This window comes from Pan paniscus, chromosome 14, assembly GCF_029289425.2.
Source record: "Pan paniscus chromosome 14, NHGRI_mPanPan1-v2.0_pri, whole genome shotgun sequence".
NCBI lineage: Eukaryota > Metazoa > Chordata > Mammalia > Primates > Hominidae > Pan > Pan paniscus.
The window spans coordinates 112,042,533-112,061,495 of NC_073263.2; the positions used below are offsets into that span (position 1 = coordinate 112,042,533).

Here is an 18,963-nt window from a genome sequence, read left to right on the forward strand (position 1 = left end):
TTGGGCAACATAAGTCATTTCAAGTTATGCCATGAGATGGTAGCGTCCCGAAAGGCAGTTCCAACCCACAAGGAAGCACAGTCACACATGAGTCTTCCATTTCTAAGTAGAAATGCCTCATTTTTTATTGATGCACTCAGCGGCTCTGCAGGCCACCCTTGGTCTGTGTGACAGGGCCACTAAGCGTGTGTCATGGCATGGTGCTGGGTGACACCCAGGCTCACAAATCTTAACTGACCTGGAGCGTTTGTGAACAGTACAAGCTGAACTTCTGTTTTTTTTTTTGTTTTTTGGGTTTTTTGTTTGTTTGTTTTTGAGACAGGGTCTCACTCTGTTGCCCAGGCTGGAGTGCAGTGGTGCAGTCACAGCTCACTGCAGCTTCAAACTCCCAGACTCAAGTGATCCTCCCACCTCAGCCTCCCCAGTAGCTGAACCTACAGGTGTGCACCACCATGCCTGGCAATTTTTTTTCAATTCTTAGTAGAGACAGGGTCTCACTATGTTGCCTTGGCTGGTATCTCTCTTCTGACCTCAAGGATCCTCCCGTCTGAGTCTCCCGAAGTGCTGGGATTACAGGCGTGAGTCACCACGCCTGGCCAAGCTGAACTTTTGTACCACAAACAATAGAAAGTGTTCCTCCTTCTCAAGGACTCATATGTCAGAAGCCTGGAATGCCGCCAGTCAAGGCCAGGAAGCTGACTGTTGCGCCAAATCACAGCGGTCTACATGGCGCCTCCTCTAACCAGACTGTCCTGAACTAGAGCAGCCAAGGTCAGGGAAGGGAACGGACCCCTGCCCCAAACACACTCAGTCAGCTGGCTCTGCATAAATGAGAAAGCGCATCTCAGACACGAGGCGCAACACGCTTCCTATGTGAATGAAGTGCGCTTAATTCCCCACGGGGAAAGCGTTGACAGGAATCTTAACACATTGATCTCGTTAGTGATGAGACAGGCCACAGGTTGAAACTGTTTTTCATTTACTATCGTTGGGTGCAGCAGGACTTTTCTAGTTCACAGGCACCCCAGGCACGAAATAGAACGTAGCCCGATGTACATTTATTACCTTGTGTGAGTGAATGCATACTTGGAGCAATTCCTTTCCAGTTCCACTCTCACTTTAGGACCCAAAGTCACTTCTACGAAGGACACCGCAGGCTGGTGAGATTAAGTGCATAAACCCTCGGACAGGTCTGCCCAGATCAGATCCCCACTCCACCACTCCTGGAGAATAACCTTGCTACCTGCTACGGTGCCAGAGAGGATTAAAGGAGCTAAAATGGGGAAGCGTTTTGCATAGCCTCTGGCACATGTTAAGTGCTGTGGAAGCATCGGCTATAATTTAAGGCCAAAGCTATAATATAAGGCCAAAGTCTGTAGACTGGAACCTCAGTCTTGGGAAGCCTGCATGACCCCACAAGCTAATGCTAATCAGCCTACACAACAGTATTGCAAATAGGCCGTCCCATTTATTCTTTGTATCTAAACACTTACTTTAAAATATAGGTAAGCATTTCAGATATAACCTGGAGCAAAAAGTTTCCCATAGCAGGTATTCTATGACTGTGAAGCTACCACCAGAGCAACTCCTTATGCCATCAAGGCTCTTAGTAATAAAATTGAGAACTTCCAAAATACAAATAGGAAACCTGGTCAACAGACTACAAAAATAAAAGACACTGCTATCCTCAAGGCAACTTCAGTTAGAATGCTACATCTTTTTGATCCAACAATTTTTCTTTTAATTTTAAATAACGCAAGGCAGAATGATAGATTAGAAAACACCATAATTCGGCCGGGCACGGTGGCTCACGCCTGTCATTCCAGCACTTTGGGAGGCCCAGGTGGGCAGATCACTTGAGGTCATGAGTTCGAGACCAGCCTGGCCAACATGGTGAAACCCCAATTCTACAAAAAATACAAAAATTAGCCAGGTGTGGTGGTGTGCACCTGTAGTCCCAGCTTCTCGGGAGGCTGAGGCAGGAGAATTGCTTGAAGCTGGGAGGTGGAGGTTGCAGTGAGCCGAGATCACACCACTGTACTCCAGCCTGGGCAACAGAATGAAACTCTGTCTCAAAAACAAAACTAAAAACAAAAAAAAAACTCTTGTCATTCTGGAAATGTCCACAATTCAGTCTCACCTGCCTCCATCCTCATGAAGGCACCAGGGGAGCGCGGTGGGCTCACCTGATTTCTTGGTTAGGACTGTTCTGTTCCTGTTTTATGCGGGGTCTGTCGGTGTGCACTGCTCCAATGTGAGGGGTCCAGGCTCCATCGTAGCCTCTTAACCAGCTCAGTGCCAGGAAGGGTGGACTTTAACAAAAACCCACCTCAAATCTGCACTCCCCAACCTGGAGTGCAACCTGTGGCAAGCTCCCTAGGCTCTCTGGGCCTCAGCTTCCTTATCTGCACCGAGAGGTGAGGATAACACCAAGCACACAAAGTGGATGCCGGAACAATGGACAATGCCAGAAGGCACTGAGTGTGATGTCTGGCACCCAGAAGCATGATAAATGCCTGCTGCTCTCACAGCCCAGGGCTCCAGCAAGGTAAGGGCTGGGTCCCTACAGAACCCAGAGGCCTGAACATGTGTGTGATGATTCAAAACTTCCCAGGCCAGTTTTTCATAGGACACTACCCTGACTTCCTTGCAGAACCCTAGCAGTAGGTGGCTGAGCTATTTCAGAGGCTTAAGACCAGTGTGCAGAGAGCGGTTAGGCCAGAGGGAGGAAAGACATCCGTTGCCATCAATATCTTGTGAGTCCACAAAACAAATCAGCAAATATTTACAAAATGCTTTGCTTGGAGCTACAAGCTTAGCTTGGTCTGTGTTAGAATATAAGCTACTAAAAGTTAAGTGTGTTGATTTGTATCAGCTTGGGTTAAGCAGGAAGGAATATTTCAGACAAAAGCTGAATTCTTGAATGCAGATTCATTTTGCCTGTGCCCTTTGGCATTTCTGAATTTCTAGCTTCTTCAGCCCTGAATCTGGAATCCAGGGAACTCACCACTGTGTCTTTTCATCCACGGTTCCTAGCTCATGATTCTTACAGCCATTGTTACAGTCTTTTGTTATAATGTTGGGTGCCTTAGGCCTCCGGAACAAAATCTTTCTCTCTGACCTTCTCCTGTCCTCCTTTCACCTGGCCCAGGCCGGACTCTAATCTGATTGTGGGTCATTAGACCCTCCTTCCAGAGAGGGTCCTGCCCCATACCCTAGAGGAAGGAATGCTGCAGAGAGGCCTGGGGAATCTGAACAGACAGGCCTCGCTGGGCTTAGACTGCACCCTTTTTATCCAATCACACTTTTTTAAATTTTTTTTTTTTTAATTGAGATGGAGTCTTGCTCTGTTGCCCGGGCTGGAGTGCAGTGGCACAATCTCAGCTCACTGCAACCTCTGCCTCCTGGGTTCGAATGACCCTCTTGCCTTAGCTTCCTGAGTAGCTGGGACTACAGGCACGCGCCACCACGCGCAGCTAATTTTTGTATTTTTAGTAGAGACAGAGTCTCGCCATGTTGGCCGGGCTGGTCTCGAACTTCTGCCCTCAAGTGATCTACCCTCCTCGGCCTCCCACACTGCTGGGATGACAGGCCTGAGCCACCACACCCGGCCTTTCCAATCACATTTTGACATGATGCCCATGCCTCAACCACAGACAACCAATGAAGTCTCCATAAGAAGCCCAGAAAACAGGGTTCAGGGAGCTCCCGGAAAGCCGAGCACATGGAGGCCAACAGGAAGGTGAAGAAGAACTCACCCCCATGCCACAAGGGCACCCCAACTCTGTGGCACTCCAACTCCATGGACCCCAACTCTGTGGCACCCCAACTCCATGGACCCCAACTCTGTGGCACCCCAACTCCGTGGCACCCCTTCCAGACCTTGCTCCATGTGTCTCTTCATGCGGTTGTTCATTTGTATCCTTTGCAATATCCTGTCTAATAACTAGTAAACAAACATAAGCAACCGTTTCCCAGCAAATTAATTGAACCCAAAGAGGGGGTCGTGGGAACCCCCACCTGAAGCCGGTGGATCAGAAATTCCAGATGCCTGGAATTGCAACTAGGGGGAAGGAAGGGGTGGTCTTGTGAGACTGAGCCCTCACCCTGTGGTATGAGACGCTACCTCCGGGTAGATAGTGTCAGAATTAAACTGGAGGATACCCAGCTGGTATCCACTGCTCGCTGTGTGGGAAAAACCCTACACCTTTGCTTACAGGAGTTTCCTGTGTCATTGATGGCTGTGGTGCTGTGAGAGCAGAGGAAAAACTCGGGTTTAGAGTTTTTTCCTGAAACACATTCCCGAGGTATCTAGTGGATCTGCCTTCTCCTTGCCACCTTCCAGAGTCTTTGCTTTTAAGATAAAATCCAAAGTTTTGGGCTGTAATTAGAGGGAAGAGTAGGGGAAAATACATCTTTTCCAACTTCCCAGAAACACAGTCCTGGTATGTTAGTCTTTTTAATAGATTTGCAATGATATTGAACTCAAAAGAAATCAAGAGCTACTAAAGAAGTTTTTTAGGATACCATATAATTAATGCCCCAGACCCACAGTTCCCTACCACGCACACAATGGCCTATTGTATCACAGCACTCAGGACAATGATATTTCCACACTAATTTTATCATTCAGGGTCAATACATCGCTAAGAAAATGAAACTGCTAATGTCAGTCTGTGAATTTTTCCCACTGCTTTCAAAAGTTTCCTTCAGCAAAAACTTAGTTTCAAAAATGTCACAGAGCAAAACGTTACATTCTAGGGAAAACTCCAAGTGAGTAAAACCCAAGGAGTTTATAAATCCAAGGAAAGAAAAAGAGATCAGAAAAACAGACAACCAGCAGTATGTACTATGGGGTGCAAGGTCACTTTGTAGCAGTTTGGTGGAAGGAGGAATTCTTCCCTCTGCTACAAAGACCAAGAAATGCTTCACTGAAAGATGGCATAAAATTCAAGCTGGGCATTGCCAGAGACGCTGTAAGCACCTGTGAGAACAGAGCAAAGACAGGGCACACAGGACGAACTGCAAATCGTGCATCAGGGCTCAAGTGCCAGCAGGCAGATATGAGGAGCGATAAGCTGGGGAGTGCTGGAGGGGCTCTGAGCAGGGAAGGTGACCAGATCCAGGAGGCCTGGCAGAAAGACCCCTCAGTGAGGTGCAGAAGAGACAGCACCAGGGAAGCCAGGGTTGAAACGAAGCTGGAACCTGCCTGGGCCAGCGTTCGCGGCCAGCTGGACCATGGAACTCTGTCGTCGCAGTGATGAATCCATTATCCTAAGAATCAACAGCTGTTTAGGCGTGTGTGTTTGTACATGTGTGTATGTTTGTACAAAATTTATTTTTCTTGGAGAGGGATGTTATATGAAGTCTCAATACAGAAAGAAGGGCAATTTGATCTGGCATCATAAATTTTCAGCCAGGCATGGTAGCTCATGCCTGTAATCTCAGCACTTGAAGAGAACAAGCAGGGACGATATCTTGAGCCCAGGAGTTCAAGACCAGCCTGGGCAACATACTGAGACCCCTGTCTCTACAAAAACAAAAACAAAAACAAAAATTAGCCGGGTGTGGTGGTGCTGTAGTCCCAGCTGAGAGGTGGGGGGACTGCTTGAGCCCACGAGGTCAAAGCTGCAGTGAGCCAAGATCACAGCATTGCATTCCAGTCTGGGTGACAGAAGACGACCCTGTCTCAAAAAATAAATAAATAAATAAGACGGGCGCGGTAGCTCACGCCTGTAATCCCAACACTTTGGGAGGCCACGGTGGGTGGATTGCTTGAGGTCAGGAGTTCAAGACTAGCCTGACCAACATGGTGAAACCCTGTCTCTACTAAAAATACAAAAATTAGCCGGGCATGGTGGTGGGCACCCATAATCCCAGCTACTCGGGAAGCTGAGGCAGGAGAATCACTTGAACCCAGGAGGCAGAGGTTGCAGTGAGCCGAGATCGTGCCAGTGCACTCCAGCCTGGGCGACAGAGTGAGACTCCGTCTCAAAAAAAAAAAAAAATTTAAAAATAAATAAATAGGGCCAGGTGCGGTGGCTCACGCCTGTAATCCCAGCACTTTGGGAGGCTGAGGCGGGTGGATCACAAGGTCAGGAGATCGAGACCATCCTGGCTAATATTGTGAAACCCCATCTCTACTAAAAATACAAAAAATTAGCTGGGTGCGGTGGCGGGCGCCTGTAGTCCCAGCTACTCAGGAGGCTGAGGCAGGAGAATGGCGTGAACCCAGGAGGCAGAGCTTGCAGTGAGCCAAGACCATGCCACTGCACTCCAGCCTGAGGGACAGAGCGAGACTCCATCTCAAATAAATAAATAAATGAATAAATAAATAAATAAAAGTTTCTATTTCTCCAGAGAGCTTAAAGATAACAAAGCATGAAATTGTCTCCCAAAGGCATTCAGTGTGACTCAGGTGCTCGTTAACAAACACAGTTGACCTTAATTAAGTTTCTCCTGAACCACAGTGCACTAAAGAGCCTGCAAGGTCCCCTGGCACCCCGGGATTCCCAGGCGCCACTCCAGGAGGCTGTGGGCCGAGCCTCCCAGCGCACACTGCTCGCAAGCGGCCACTGTGCTCTGCAATCTCCGAGTATAATGTCGCTTTGTCCACTCCTGCTGAGGCCAGGACAATCAATTAATTCTCTTTCCCCCATCTTAATACCCACATTCATATTCAGGCCACTGTTGCTGGTCAATAAAGCAGAGGGACTCTACAAATGAGGCCTTGCACCCAGAAGGCACCTGTTCAAAGTCCTCAGTAGAGGTGACCGTGTGGACCCACATGTGCCTGGGGTTTTGCAGGTTGACCTTCCAGATACAAACCTTAACTGGCATTTCTTCCAAGATCTTTTGTTCAGTAGGAGCTGGTGTTCATCTTAAATCCACCCTCACTCCACTCTAGCTCAGTACACACACACAGTAGAAACTTGAGAGCTGCTTGTTGAGTTGAACTGAATCTTGGGGTCCTACAACTGCTGAATGTTAAACCTTTTTAGAAGCGTCTGTACCTATGGGAACAGACTTTTAGAGAAGCATTGTCTCCTTTACACAACCCAACCAGGGATCAGCAAATGTTTTCCGCAAAGGGCCAGATAGTAAATATGTTTGGCTTTCGGTGCTGTCTGGTCTCTGTTGCAATGACTCAACTCTGCCATTACAAGGTGAAAGCAGCCATAGACAATGCATTTAAGTGCATGAATGTGCATGTGGCTGTGCCAATAAAACTTTATTTACAACAACCAGCAGCAGGCCTGCCTCGGCCCCCAGATCTGTAGAAAGACCATGTGATTGACCAAATGGTCTCCAGTCACACAAACACTAATTGTCAGGCTGAGGGTCACCATATTAAGGCACAAAAACCACTCAGAAGCCTCTCCTGACTGAGGCTAAAATAGAAACTAATGTAATAGGAAAGCCAGCTAAAATCTGACTCCTGGCTGGGCGCAGTGGCTCATGCCTGTAATGCCAGCACTTTGGGAGGCCAAGGTAGGAAGATCACTTTAGCCCAGGAGTTCAAGGCCAGCTTGGGCAATGTAGCAAGACCCCGTCTCTACAAAAACAAAAATTGTTTTTTTAAATAAGGCTGCACACCTGTGGTCCCAGCTACTCAGGAGGCTGAGGTGGGAGGATTGCTTGAGCCTGGGAGTTTGAAGTTACAGTGAGCTGTGGTTACCCCACTGCACTCCAGCCTGGACAACAGACAAAGACCTTGTCTCAAAAAAATTAAATAATTATATAAATAAATAAAATCCCCCTGGCTCCACGTGTTTTGCAGGCTGTGCATTCACTTTTGCACCAATCTCTCAAGGCTTTTAAAAAATGTGCAGTCCTCACACGAGTCAAAAGTGCCGACTCTCAGCCAGCCATGGGGTCCCTGCCAAAGAGAGCTGCTCTCCAGGCCCACACACGGCATCATCACAATTCCAACCTGAAGCAGCAACACATATGACACAGCCTCCACCCCATTCCGTTAGGAGCAGCTGTCATGCGGCTGGGGGCTGAGGTTTGTGTGTGGACTGGAAGGAGAGAGGTGGGGGCTCGCGGTCCTCAGAGCTGAACTCTCCCTCTCATTCGGCACCTTCACCCACAAGCCACCTTTGTCCTTCACAAAAGCCACCTGGGCTCTGCCTCAGACAGACAGCAGTTCACAGCATGCAGGTCAATCTCTTAGCTAACTTTACGGGAACGAGCACTTACACTCTCCCTCCTCCAGGCCCAGGATTTCATAACCAAAAACTCCAGCATCCTCTCCTGGGCTGCACTGCAGTTGTTCAAGTAAAGAGAAAGCTCTTAAACCAATTGCTCAGAATCTTGCCTGGGGCTTAGGAAAGAGCCTGCATGAGCGAAGCAGCATCTTCATTTGCTGCAGAGCCCAGCCTGGGTTCACAGCACCTCTGAGGCCAGAGACGGCCTGGAGAACCTGAGATCCTAAACCCATCACGAGCCTTTCCTTGAAAAATCCTTGCATTTCGGCTTGGGAGGGAGGGACCCGATCCACTGAGAAACCCGTACTCTAGGTCCTGAGCCAAGCAGCATCCAGACCTTGGGTTCCCAAGGGCAGGAAGACCAAGCTGTGAAGCTGAGCGGCCCTGGCACCGTGTCAGGGAGCGACTGTGGGAGCCGCCTCCCCTCTGTAAGATGCTGCTTCCCAGTCTGTAGGACGGCAACGTTGACACCTCCCAGGAGGAGCCTTGTGAAAAGGATGTAGCCCGGGAGTATGGAGCCTGCACAGAGCCTGGCACGTGGCAGGGACCCACATACAGTGGCAATTACTGTAAGTGTTGGAAGCACGAGTTTCGGAGGCAGCCCGTCCTGTTACACACAGGCCACACCTGCTCTCCCACCACAAACCTCCAACTACTCTAACGCGCCGGAGTAGAACTCAAATGAGGCTTGAATTCCTCTTCCACGTGACAACCTTCCAACACTCAAAAACTTCCTGGGACTGGGGCTCCAGTCCTCTCCATTCCACACCACAGAGTCCCCCATTTTCTCAGTCCTGCCTTTTGTCACACAGATTCCAGGGCCATTGCACCCTGATCCCTTCTCAGGTGGCTCAGCCATCAGTATCCTCTAAAGAGGCCAGAGGCTGGGCCCATCTCTCTTCCACATCTTTGCCGTCCACCCGTCCTTGGGTTCTGGCACCAAGAACACTGGGGTCTGCAAGGCTCATGCCAAAGCTCAGACTTCTAGTTGAGACAGACAGAGGAACTGTTTCCTCGCAGCTTGGGCAGAGAACGCCAGGGAAGTGCAAACGTGAATCAGCCTGTGCCTTCTGCGGGTGAAACCAGTCATCAGCCGGCCCCCTGCTCGACTCCAAACAGCAAAGGAAGAAATTCAATATGGCCAGGTCTCCCAGGTTGCTGAGCCCTTGGGTGGCAGATGGCGACTTTTATTCTCACTCTTTACCACGGCCACTGCGAGTGTCCCCAGCCTTCCCTCCTCTCGCCGTGGCCTCCCCATTTATTAGAGACTTGTTTGCTAGGGGCCCAGCTGAGCCTCCCTCCTCCCTTTGTAACATGCCTGCTGGTGTAACCTCAGTGACAGGCACCCAAGGCCAGGACACAATGTTTGTTTAGCAAAATTCACATGGTACTTCCTCATTCTGGCCACTGTTCTGAGAACTTTGCCAGTGTTAACTGGCTGACTCCTAACAAAGCTCAGACAGGTGCCCCTTTCTTCCCTTATCATACAGGAGGAGCCTGATGCAAAAGGAGGTGACACAGCCATAGCCACAGCTGTGGTCGGCAGATGCCCTGATCTCCAGAACCTGTGCCCACATCACATGGGTGAGGGATGCTGAGCCTGCCAGTCAACCACCCTGAAAACAAGGACCAGGATGGATCCCACAAAATCACAGGGGTCCTTTAAACCCTTAGAAGAGGGAAGCAGAGGGGCTGGTTCAGAGGGATGCTGTGTAGGACAGACCTAACCTGACTGCCTTTTCAGAGAGAGGATAAAACCAGGAAATCAGGCAGGCTCCAGAAGCCAGGAAAGTCTAAGAAACAGGTTCCTCCCTTCAGCCTCCAGAAAGGAATGCAATCCTGCAAGATTTGACTTTAGCCCAGTGAGACTCATTTGGGACTTCTGACCTCCAGACTACTTAAAGACAATATATCTATGGTTTTAATTTTTATTTATTTATTTATTTGAGACAGGGTCTTACTCTGTTGCCCAGGCTGGAGTGCAGTGGTATGATCACGGCTCACTGCAGCCTCAACCTCCCAGGCTCAAGAAATCCTCTTACCTCAGCCTCCCAAGTAGCTGGGACTACAGGTGCGCACCACTACACCTGGCTAACTTCTTTATTCTTAGTAGAAACAGTCTCCCTGTGTTGCCCAGGCTGGTCTTGAACTCCTAGGTTCAGGTGATCCTTTCACTTCAGCCTCCTAAAATGCTGGGATTACAGGCAGGAGCTACCATGCCCAGCAAATTTGTGTTGTTTTAAGTAACGAATTTGTTATAGCAGCAATAGGAAACTGACACAGACTTTGGAACTGGGAGCAGAGAGAGGCTGTCACGAATATGGAAGTGGCTTTAGAACTGGGCAATGGCAGATCTGGGAGGATCTGAGGATCATGAGAGGGCAGCCCGGACTGGCCTAAACAGATGGTTGGCAGGAAGGTGCACATGAACAGCCCTGCTGGTGAGGAATCAGAAGGAAGCGAGAAGCATAGCAGAGAAAACCTGCATCCTCGTAGTGAACACCTCCACCAGAAGGAGCCAATTACAGGTGGAAGCCTGGGGTCGGAATGAGGACTGTGTTATCAGAAGCTAGAGGGAGGATGTGGTGCCAGAGAGCTCAGCTGAGTCGTGCCCCACAGCTGTGAGGGAAGCATCACTGTGTGATGAAGTTGGATATGTAGCTGAGGAGATTTCCAAGCAAAGTGTTGAAGGTGTGGATTTTTCTTGCTGTTTATATTAAGATAAGGAAGAACAGATAGGATGAGGGAAGAATTGTCGAACAAAGAGGAGCAGGACTTGGTGATGTGGGAAGTCCTCAGTCAGGCAGATTGCTGGGAGGCTCACACTAGGAGGCCCACCATCCGGAACGCCTGTGCTGGAGAGGAGGCCCTGGTGTGGCCACATAACCTTCTGCTGGTGCCTCAGAAGAACCCAAAGGCCAGAGGACTCTCAAGAGACCAAGATGTCTCATCTTTGCGGTGGCCACTATTCTGTCTGTCACAGCCTGGCTTCAGGCTCCCACAGACGTGCATCCATTCCACATGCAAAATGCACTCACTCTCTCCAACACCCAGTCCCCAGAGACGCAGCTGGAGCTGGATGCCGGCACAGGGAAGTGGCTCAAGTCTGGGCTCCCCACAGCCTTCCAAGCTGGCTCTTCAAGGGCCAGGTGCTGGGGATGCAAACGTGAGTCAGGTAATGCCCCTGCTCCCCCCGCCTCCCAGCCGCCAGGCCACGGCCTTGAGAAAGGAAAGAAAACAAATGTGGAGAGCATTCTGTCTCCAGGGCTCTGGGGACCAGGTCTGTGCTGGGCACACCAGCCGCTTTCTCATCAGCCTGTTGTATTTTCTTCAGAGCAACGATCAGATGTGAAGCTGTACCATTCACTTCTTGCCTGCCTTTCCCCCTCCTCTGGAATCCAGGGCCTGCGGGGCAGCGGCCAGCCGGCCTGCTCACTGCTGTAGAATGAGGGCCCAAACAGTGCCCGGCACCGGGGAACCTCAGTTTATATTTGCCAGCAACAGGCAACACCACTTTAGGCTGTCCTGAGCAACCGCGCGACACAGAGGAGCACAGCAGTACGTTTTCCAGGGCTCTGCCTCCTCGCTGGGCAACCTCCTTTTGCTTCCTGGATGTACCCACCCATGCACAGCAACCACTCCACATCTGTGTGCCCAATTAGACAAGGGCTGGGAGTGGCAAGTGCCCCCTAAAAGGGCATAATGAGACAAGGTGAGTTGGAGTTGGATGAACCAAGGTCTAAATCCCACTTAACTTCTGCTGTCTTCCCACTTTTTTTTTTTTTTTTTGAGACAGAGTCTTACTCTTGTCACCCAGGCTGGAGTGCAATGGCGCAATCTTGGCTCACTGCAACCTCCGCCTCCAGGGTTCAAGCGATTCTCCTGCCACAGCCTCCCAAGTAGCTAGGATTACAGGCGCCAGCCACCACACCCAGCTAATTTTTGTATTTTTAGTAGACACAGGGGTTCACCACATTAACCAGGCTGGTCTCGAACTCCTGACCTTAGGTGATCTGCCCGCCTCAGCCTCCTAAAGTGCTGGGATTACAGGCATGAGCCACTGCGCAGCCCTGTCTTCCCATCTTTTTCTTTTTTTTTTTTTGAGACAGAGTCTCGCTCTGTCACCAGGTTGGAGTGCAGTGGCACGATCTTGGCTCACTGCAACCTCCGCCTCCTGGTTCAAGCGATTCTCCTGCCTCAGCCTCCCGAGTACCTGGGACTACAGGTGTGCGCCACCACGCCCTGCTAACTTTTGTATGTTTAGTAGAGATGGGGTTTCACCATGTTAGCCAGGATGGTCTTGATCTCTTGACCTCGTGATCCACCCACCTCAGCCTCCCAAAGTGCTGGGATTACAGGTATGAGCCACCACGCCTGGCCCCATCTTTAACATGCAAATAATCACACCTCCCTCTGGAGGACTGTTGTGTCAATGGAATAGGGTAATGTACTTCTGCCCTGCCAACTCTCTTCCCCCTCTTCAGCTCCATCCACTGCCTGCCTTGCAGGCTACAAGCAGCCAGGCATTGGGTGTACACTGACCCCCATGCAATCGTTTTTACTATTAAACATCCTGTCGCCCTCTGCACACCTGCACCCCCACCCCAGCCCACCCTGCCTTGTGTTGCTAAAAGCAACTTTCAAAATGGTTCCTCCTCCGGCTGGTCCTTATCATTCTGCCTCGCTTATGACAATTACAACAAAAACAACTTGAAAAGCAATGTCTGTGGGATGGAGAGAAAGTTTAGGAGCTAAGCAAAAGAAGGAAAAGAACAGGGTCCCCTAAATGTTAAATTCTGAATTTCCAACAATTATAGAAAAGGTATCTGTTCCTACCTCTCTTTTCCCTTCAAGTACCCGGTCAGGCCACAGGCCACCGAGGAGGCAGGCAAGGGTGCCCTGTGTCCCTGCCAACTCTGGGCAAGGGCCGCCTGAGTGTGTACACAGGAAGTCAGGAATGTGGAGAAGGGGCCTGGCCACTCTCTGTTCTGAGGAGCTCTAGTAATTCACCCTTAGGATCTTTCGAACAAGCAGCAGCAGCCTCGGATGCCAGGAAATGAGCTGCTGCCCCCCAGGAACGCTTCAAGACATCTGGGGCGTCACATCAGCACAACTGCAAAATCTCTGGTGATCAGGATTCCGGCTGCATCATGTCCTTGGTGCTGAAGAAGCAAGAGGCCAGTGGAAACAAAACTGCTGCTTCATTCCCTCCGATGCAGGGGCCGTTCCAGCACTGCAGGGCAGCTCTTGTTCCAGAAACACGCCGTGTGTTAAGAGTCTGCCTCCAACGGTGGCCACTACAGGGGTTTCGGTTAGGGTCCCCCAATAACACTCCTGCGTTAACCTTGCTACTTGTAAACCAAGGGCAGCAGTAAATCCCAGCCAGCCAGCAAAAGCAGCAGAGGGGCAAAGCTTTGTACAAACCCAAATTGGGTTCAATTTGACTTTGTACAAAAGCAAATTGGGTTCGTGAATTGGGTTATATTTGACTTCTAGAGCGTGCGTTCCATCGTTACCAAATGCTCAGTGTGAGGGAGTCAGCTCAGCAAACCTCATCCTGCAGCCTGAGGCAGAAGACAGAGTTGGAGCAAAGATCAGGGAAATGCACCTCTTTACCTGGGGGACACTGTTTTCACAAGATGATTGCCAATAAATTAGTCACGATGTTAACTGGGATAATAATAAAAAAGCATCAAAGAAGGCAAAAGGGAGGGGGAGAACTGGAAGTACCTCTGTGAGCTTCGTTAATTCAGTTTTAAAGAGAGAATTCATTATCATCTTGTTTATTCAGCATACTGATGCACCCAAGATGGCAATTTAAGAATTCTGGACGGGGCCTTTGGGTATATGACTTTTTAAAATGCTAACATAAAAGAAGTCAGAACTTTCAGAGTTTCAGGCTTCTAAAAACTCACACTCATTGAAAATGTGTCACACTATTTCCAGTTTCTTCATTCACTTACAATAGCTTATTCTTTTGTAAGGAGAAGGAAATATATTCCATTGCAATGCTACAATCATCAGTGTTATTTTCCAAAGTTAAACAGAAAGCCTGAATTGAGATCCTCTAAGTTGTACTTTTGAAAAGTCAATATACTACACAATAAAAATAACTCATTACCTATCTTAAAAATGCTTCACCGGAAGTCACTCCAAACCCAAACCCATATGACGTATCTGAGCCAAGATCAAGCAGAAGATTAACTGTAAAAGGCAGATATGCTCCGGGCTGAGAGGTCCGGAGGCTCCCGTTCTATTTCCTCTCTCCTGACTAAACCCAACAGGGGGGAACACTCTGTGCCTCATTTTACTTTTTCTTAGAAAGGGGCTAATAACACCAGCTCTGCTCACCCCTCAAGTGAATCTCAAAAGGATATCATGTTCCTACGGGTACGTGAAAACTGAAAATACCTAACAAAGCAGCCACAGAGGAGCGTCTCTGGTTCCCAGGGCGGCAGAGCAGGAACGCGGGGCTCGGGAGCAAAGGCAGCTTAGGTACACAAGTGACCAGCGGGTTCTCTGCAACTTGGATTGTCCCTGAGGTCACTGAGTGGCTGAGAGGCAGCGCTCAGCCCAACCAGCAAGGGAGGACGAGTGGGAAACCCCGAGAAGGAGGCATTTGCTGTCCGAGGCCGGGACCCTGTGCGCGGCCGGGTTCCCTGCTGGAAGCCCCGCGCCCCCCGTCCCCGTCCCCGGCGGAGCCCCAGGGCGGTGTGGCTCATGCGGCGCCGGCCTCACCTGCGGTGTCCCAGATGGAGATGTTGTAGGAGCGCCACTGCTTCAGGTAGAAGGCGCCGCCCACCGTGCTGACCGTGTCCGGGAAGCGCCGCTCCATATACCGCTGCAGCAGCGACGTCTTCCCCACGTTCATGTCCCCCAGGAGCACGATCTTGCTGTCGGGCTTCCTCATCTTCCCGTAAGAACCCCCAGCGCCCCCGCGCCCTCTCCCCGAGGCTGGCCGGCTCCTGCGCCCTGGGCGCAGCTGGAGGAGCGGACCCCGGACTCGCCGGGACCCGGATTCTCGTGAACGCTCCGGGACCTTCGCCTCCGGACGCCCGGGAGCTCAAGAGAGGAAGCGCGTGTGCGAGCCCGGGAAGGAGCTGGGTGCAGAGCACGGAGCCCACGTCGGGGGTCCGGACCGCGGCGGCCTCGCCCCGCCCCCGCCCCCGCCCCCGCCCCCGCCCCCGCCCCCGCCCCCGCCCCCGCCCCCGCCCCCGCCCCCGCCCCCGCCCCCGCCCCCGCCCCCTGGGCCCTTTCACCGCCCCGGCCCCGCCCTATCCTCCTCCGCCCACCGCCCCCGTCCCGCCCCTGCTGGACCTCGCCGTTTCGCAAGAATCCGAGTTCTCCAGCCGAGGCTCGGGACTGCTGCAAGGTGGAAAATGAAAGTTCTGAGAGCACCTTCCGCCCCTCCGCTTCTGCACAGCCGGGGCTGCGGTGCGAGGAGCTTGGCCGCGGGGCCCGAACGAGGCGAAGGGGCCGGGGCCCTTGGGGAACCCCCTTCTCTCTTCCACTCTCCCTTAGGTAAAACGCGTGTTCCTCTCACGCTCGACCCAGCGCCTTTCCAGCTGCGGTCGATTTGCTTCTCCGCGTGTAAGTACAGCCACCCTCAAGGTCATTGAAAAAGTTTGCTTTAAATGAGCGTCTGCGGAACTCGTCCTGAGGCTCTCACTGTTACAGATTAGAGATGGGGGCGCTTTCTAGTGGAGGATTTTGCTTTTGCTCTTCTACTTTTGCAAGAAGCTTTTTGTCCTATTTTGTACCTGAAAAGTGGACAGTCATCTCCATTTATAGCTTGGAATGAAAATTTGACTATGGAAGTTGCAGTCGCTACTTGAGAAATATTTCCTCCTCCTTTTTTTTTTTTTTTTTTTTTTTTATTTTTGACACGGAGTTTTGCTGTTGTTGCCCAAGCTGGAGAGCAGTGCGCGATCTCGGCTCACTGCAACCTCCGCCTTCCGGTTTCAAGCGATTCTCCTGCCTCAGCCTCCCGAGTAGGCGGGATTACAGGTATGTGCCACCATGCCCGGCTAATTTTTGTATTTTTAGTAGACACGGGGTTTCACCATGTTGGCCAGGCTGGTCTCGAACTCCTGACCTCGTGATCCACGCGCTTCGGCCTCCCAAGTCCTCCTTCCGTTTTAAAGAGTAAACCTTGAAATGCTTTTAAAATATGCAGCGTGTAGAATTTGGTTAGTTGGTTGGTTGGGGTTTTTTAGAGAAAATGAGAGGTAGAATGGACTCTAAGTTAAACCCTGGGGGACAGTGTCACTCTGGCCGCTGGCCAGGCTGGGAAAGGCGATGAGACCCTGAGCAGGTTAAAACCCGTGTCCTGAAGGTGTCCTGTAAAGGAGATAGGCCTCCTTCGTAGGTGTCCTGAGACTCCGACAAGGCAGGAATGCCAAGGCATTTCGTACCTGCTCAGCCCTGGCATGTCAGGTTGCTGAGACCGAGCAGTGTGGGGCTGAGGTGGAAGCGGACCTTCTGGGGCGTGGAAAGCGCTCCAGGAGACCCCGGCTCCTTCTCAGCCAGCACTGCCTCATCCTCAGAACAAATTTAAGTCAATTCAGCATTTATTCAATGCCTGTTGCATGCAAGTGACAACCTAAATAACAGAGAGGATCTCTAAAAGAGAAAGATATTTATTTTGCAATAGAGCATTGCAGTAGAAATATGCATGCCATAGTAAACTTGTGCATATTCAGAGAGGCAAAGAAAGCAAAGGCTTTAAAAAAAATGAGGCGGATTGCACAATTGTTTGAAAATAATTATCTGTGGCTACAAAGATCCATAACGAAGGCGATGCCACTTCAAAGTAGGACAGCCAGTGGCTGGGCCATGTCCTTGCAGGACTAGTTTTTTGTGGGAGATTGCAATGGCCTTTGTGCAAGGTTGCGGTTTTTCCAGAGAGTCCTTTTTGTTATCAGGCATGCACGCACAAGAACCCTCTCTTCATGGCCTTCCCCGGCTCTATTTGTCAGGGTTTTCTTAACATTAGCGGCTCCATTTCGATTCTGACAATTTTCACACAAGCTACAGTGCCTGGCCTGGGACGACACAAACATGAGTCAGGTTTGGTGCCTGTTGGCCAGGCGCAGTGGCACACACCTGTAATCCCACCACTTTGAGAGGCCGAGGCAGATGGATCCTTTGAGCCCAGGAGTTCAAGATTAGCCTGGCAACATAGGGAGACCCCCGTCTCTATGAAAATTACAGAAAAAATTTGCCATGCTTGGTGGTGTGCACCTGTAGTCCTAGTCCAAAGTTGCTTTGACTATTCTGGAACCTTTACTCTTCCATATGAATTCTGGAATCAATGTATCTAACCTCAGGAAACACATTAATGACATATATAGTTAAATTTAGGAAGAGTGGATATCTTTATAATATTAAAATGTCCCATTTATGAACATGGTATACCTCTCCATTTATTCAGCGGATGTTCAAGGCTCACCTAGAATTTTTACACTTCTTTCTACGTTTTTACCATCAGGAAGTTTAATCACTTCCTGGAGCATGCTTTTTGATTCTCCAAATTTTACCCCCTGTCTGCTTCTCTCACCTGAGCTCTTTGTCCATTTCTTCATCCACCTACTAAGCCTTTCTACATGGATGTCTCAATATGGCAATCCACCACATCGTTCATCTGCCCTTCTGTAAATGCAGAGTCATTCATTCTTTCACCTTCTTTATAACCATATCCAATTCATCACCAAGCCCAATGGATTTTCCCTTCTAAATAAATCCCTCTAACATCTTCTCTCTCTTTTCCCACAGACACCCACTTGTCTGGAACCTTCTTACACCTAAATAGTTAGAATCCACTCCTATTTGGGCTCCTTAACTCCAAGCTCCTGCCATCCCAATCACTGTCAGACTAACCTTTCATAACCACTGCTTTCTCTACCCAGAGACCTGCCACGGCTCCCTACTTTCTATCTCCACAAGTCCAAATCCTGCCCCCCGCCACACACACACACACACTTACCACCCTTTTTACAGTAGCTCTCCCACCTCCTTTACCTCCTGTTGCCCTGTGTGTGGCTTATTTACAGGTTTGATGGTGCAGTTTCCTTCTCTAGGGTGTTAGCTCCATGGGGAAGCAGCTTCTTCTGTGTTGTTCACCACTGTGCCTGGTGAACACCACTGCGCCTAGCACACAATGGGCACTGAAGAAGGCACTGAGTCGCAGAAGAATGAATGAATTCCCCTCCCTGGTGAGGCCAGAAGCAACATCCTGTAAGCATATCATGACGAGCTGTTCTCCACTTCATTGCTCACTGAGTTTGCCCACTTGAAAAGCCCTCCAACCCCTCATCTGTGCAGGTCTGGAATTCTGTGCAGGACTCAGGGATTCCACGAGGTGCAGCCCAGGCACACCCCCTTCTAATCCTCTCCCTCTGGGGAGACCTTTCCTGCTCCTTCATCTGAGTTTCTACCACCCTGCTGGCCTCTTCGATGCAGTTTAGCCCCTGACAATGACTAACAGACTCATTTGACTCTCATCATCTTTAGTAATTGAAAATTCCCTAGGGTCAGGGAGCAGGTCCTAACCTCATTCAACACCTCACCCAGTGCCGTGTCCCTTTCTCAGCACATTCTGCTACTCAGTAAATGTTTGAAGAAGCCTCATGAGGCCAGGAATCTTTGTGTTTTGTTTCTCTTATGTCTCCCAAGTACCTGGCCCTGGAAGGCAATTGATGCTCAATCAATACACATTTTAATAAATTCGCTAGTGAACTGAAACACCACCTGA

General features: G+C 50.2%; 1 protein-coding gene across 1 annotated transcript in view; it reads right to left on the reverse strand.

Moving 5' to 3' along the window:
* The window catches only part of RAB20 (RAB20, member RAS oncogene family), a 38,090-nt gene extending 22,718 nt beyond the window's left edge, over positions 1-15,372 (reverse strand). Inside the window, exon 1 of the mRNA XM_003832084.4 lies at positions 14,949-15,372. Within this exon, the coding sequence (XP_003832132.1) occupies positions 14,949-15,120 (172 nt within the window). The 5' untranslated portion in view covers positions 15,121-15,372. The remainder of the gene's footprint in view (positions 1-14,948) is intronic.
* Positions 15,373-18,963: the final 3,591 nt, after the last annotated feature.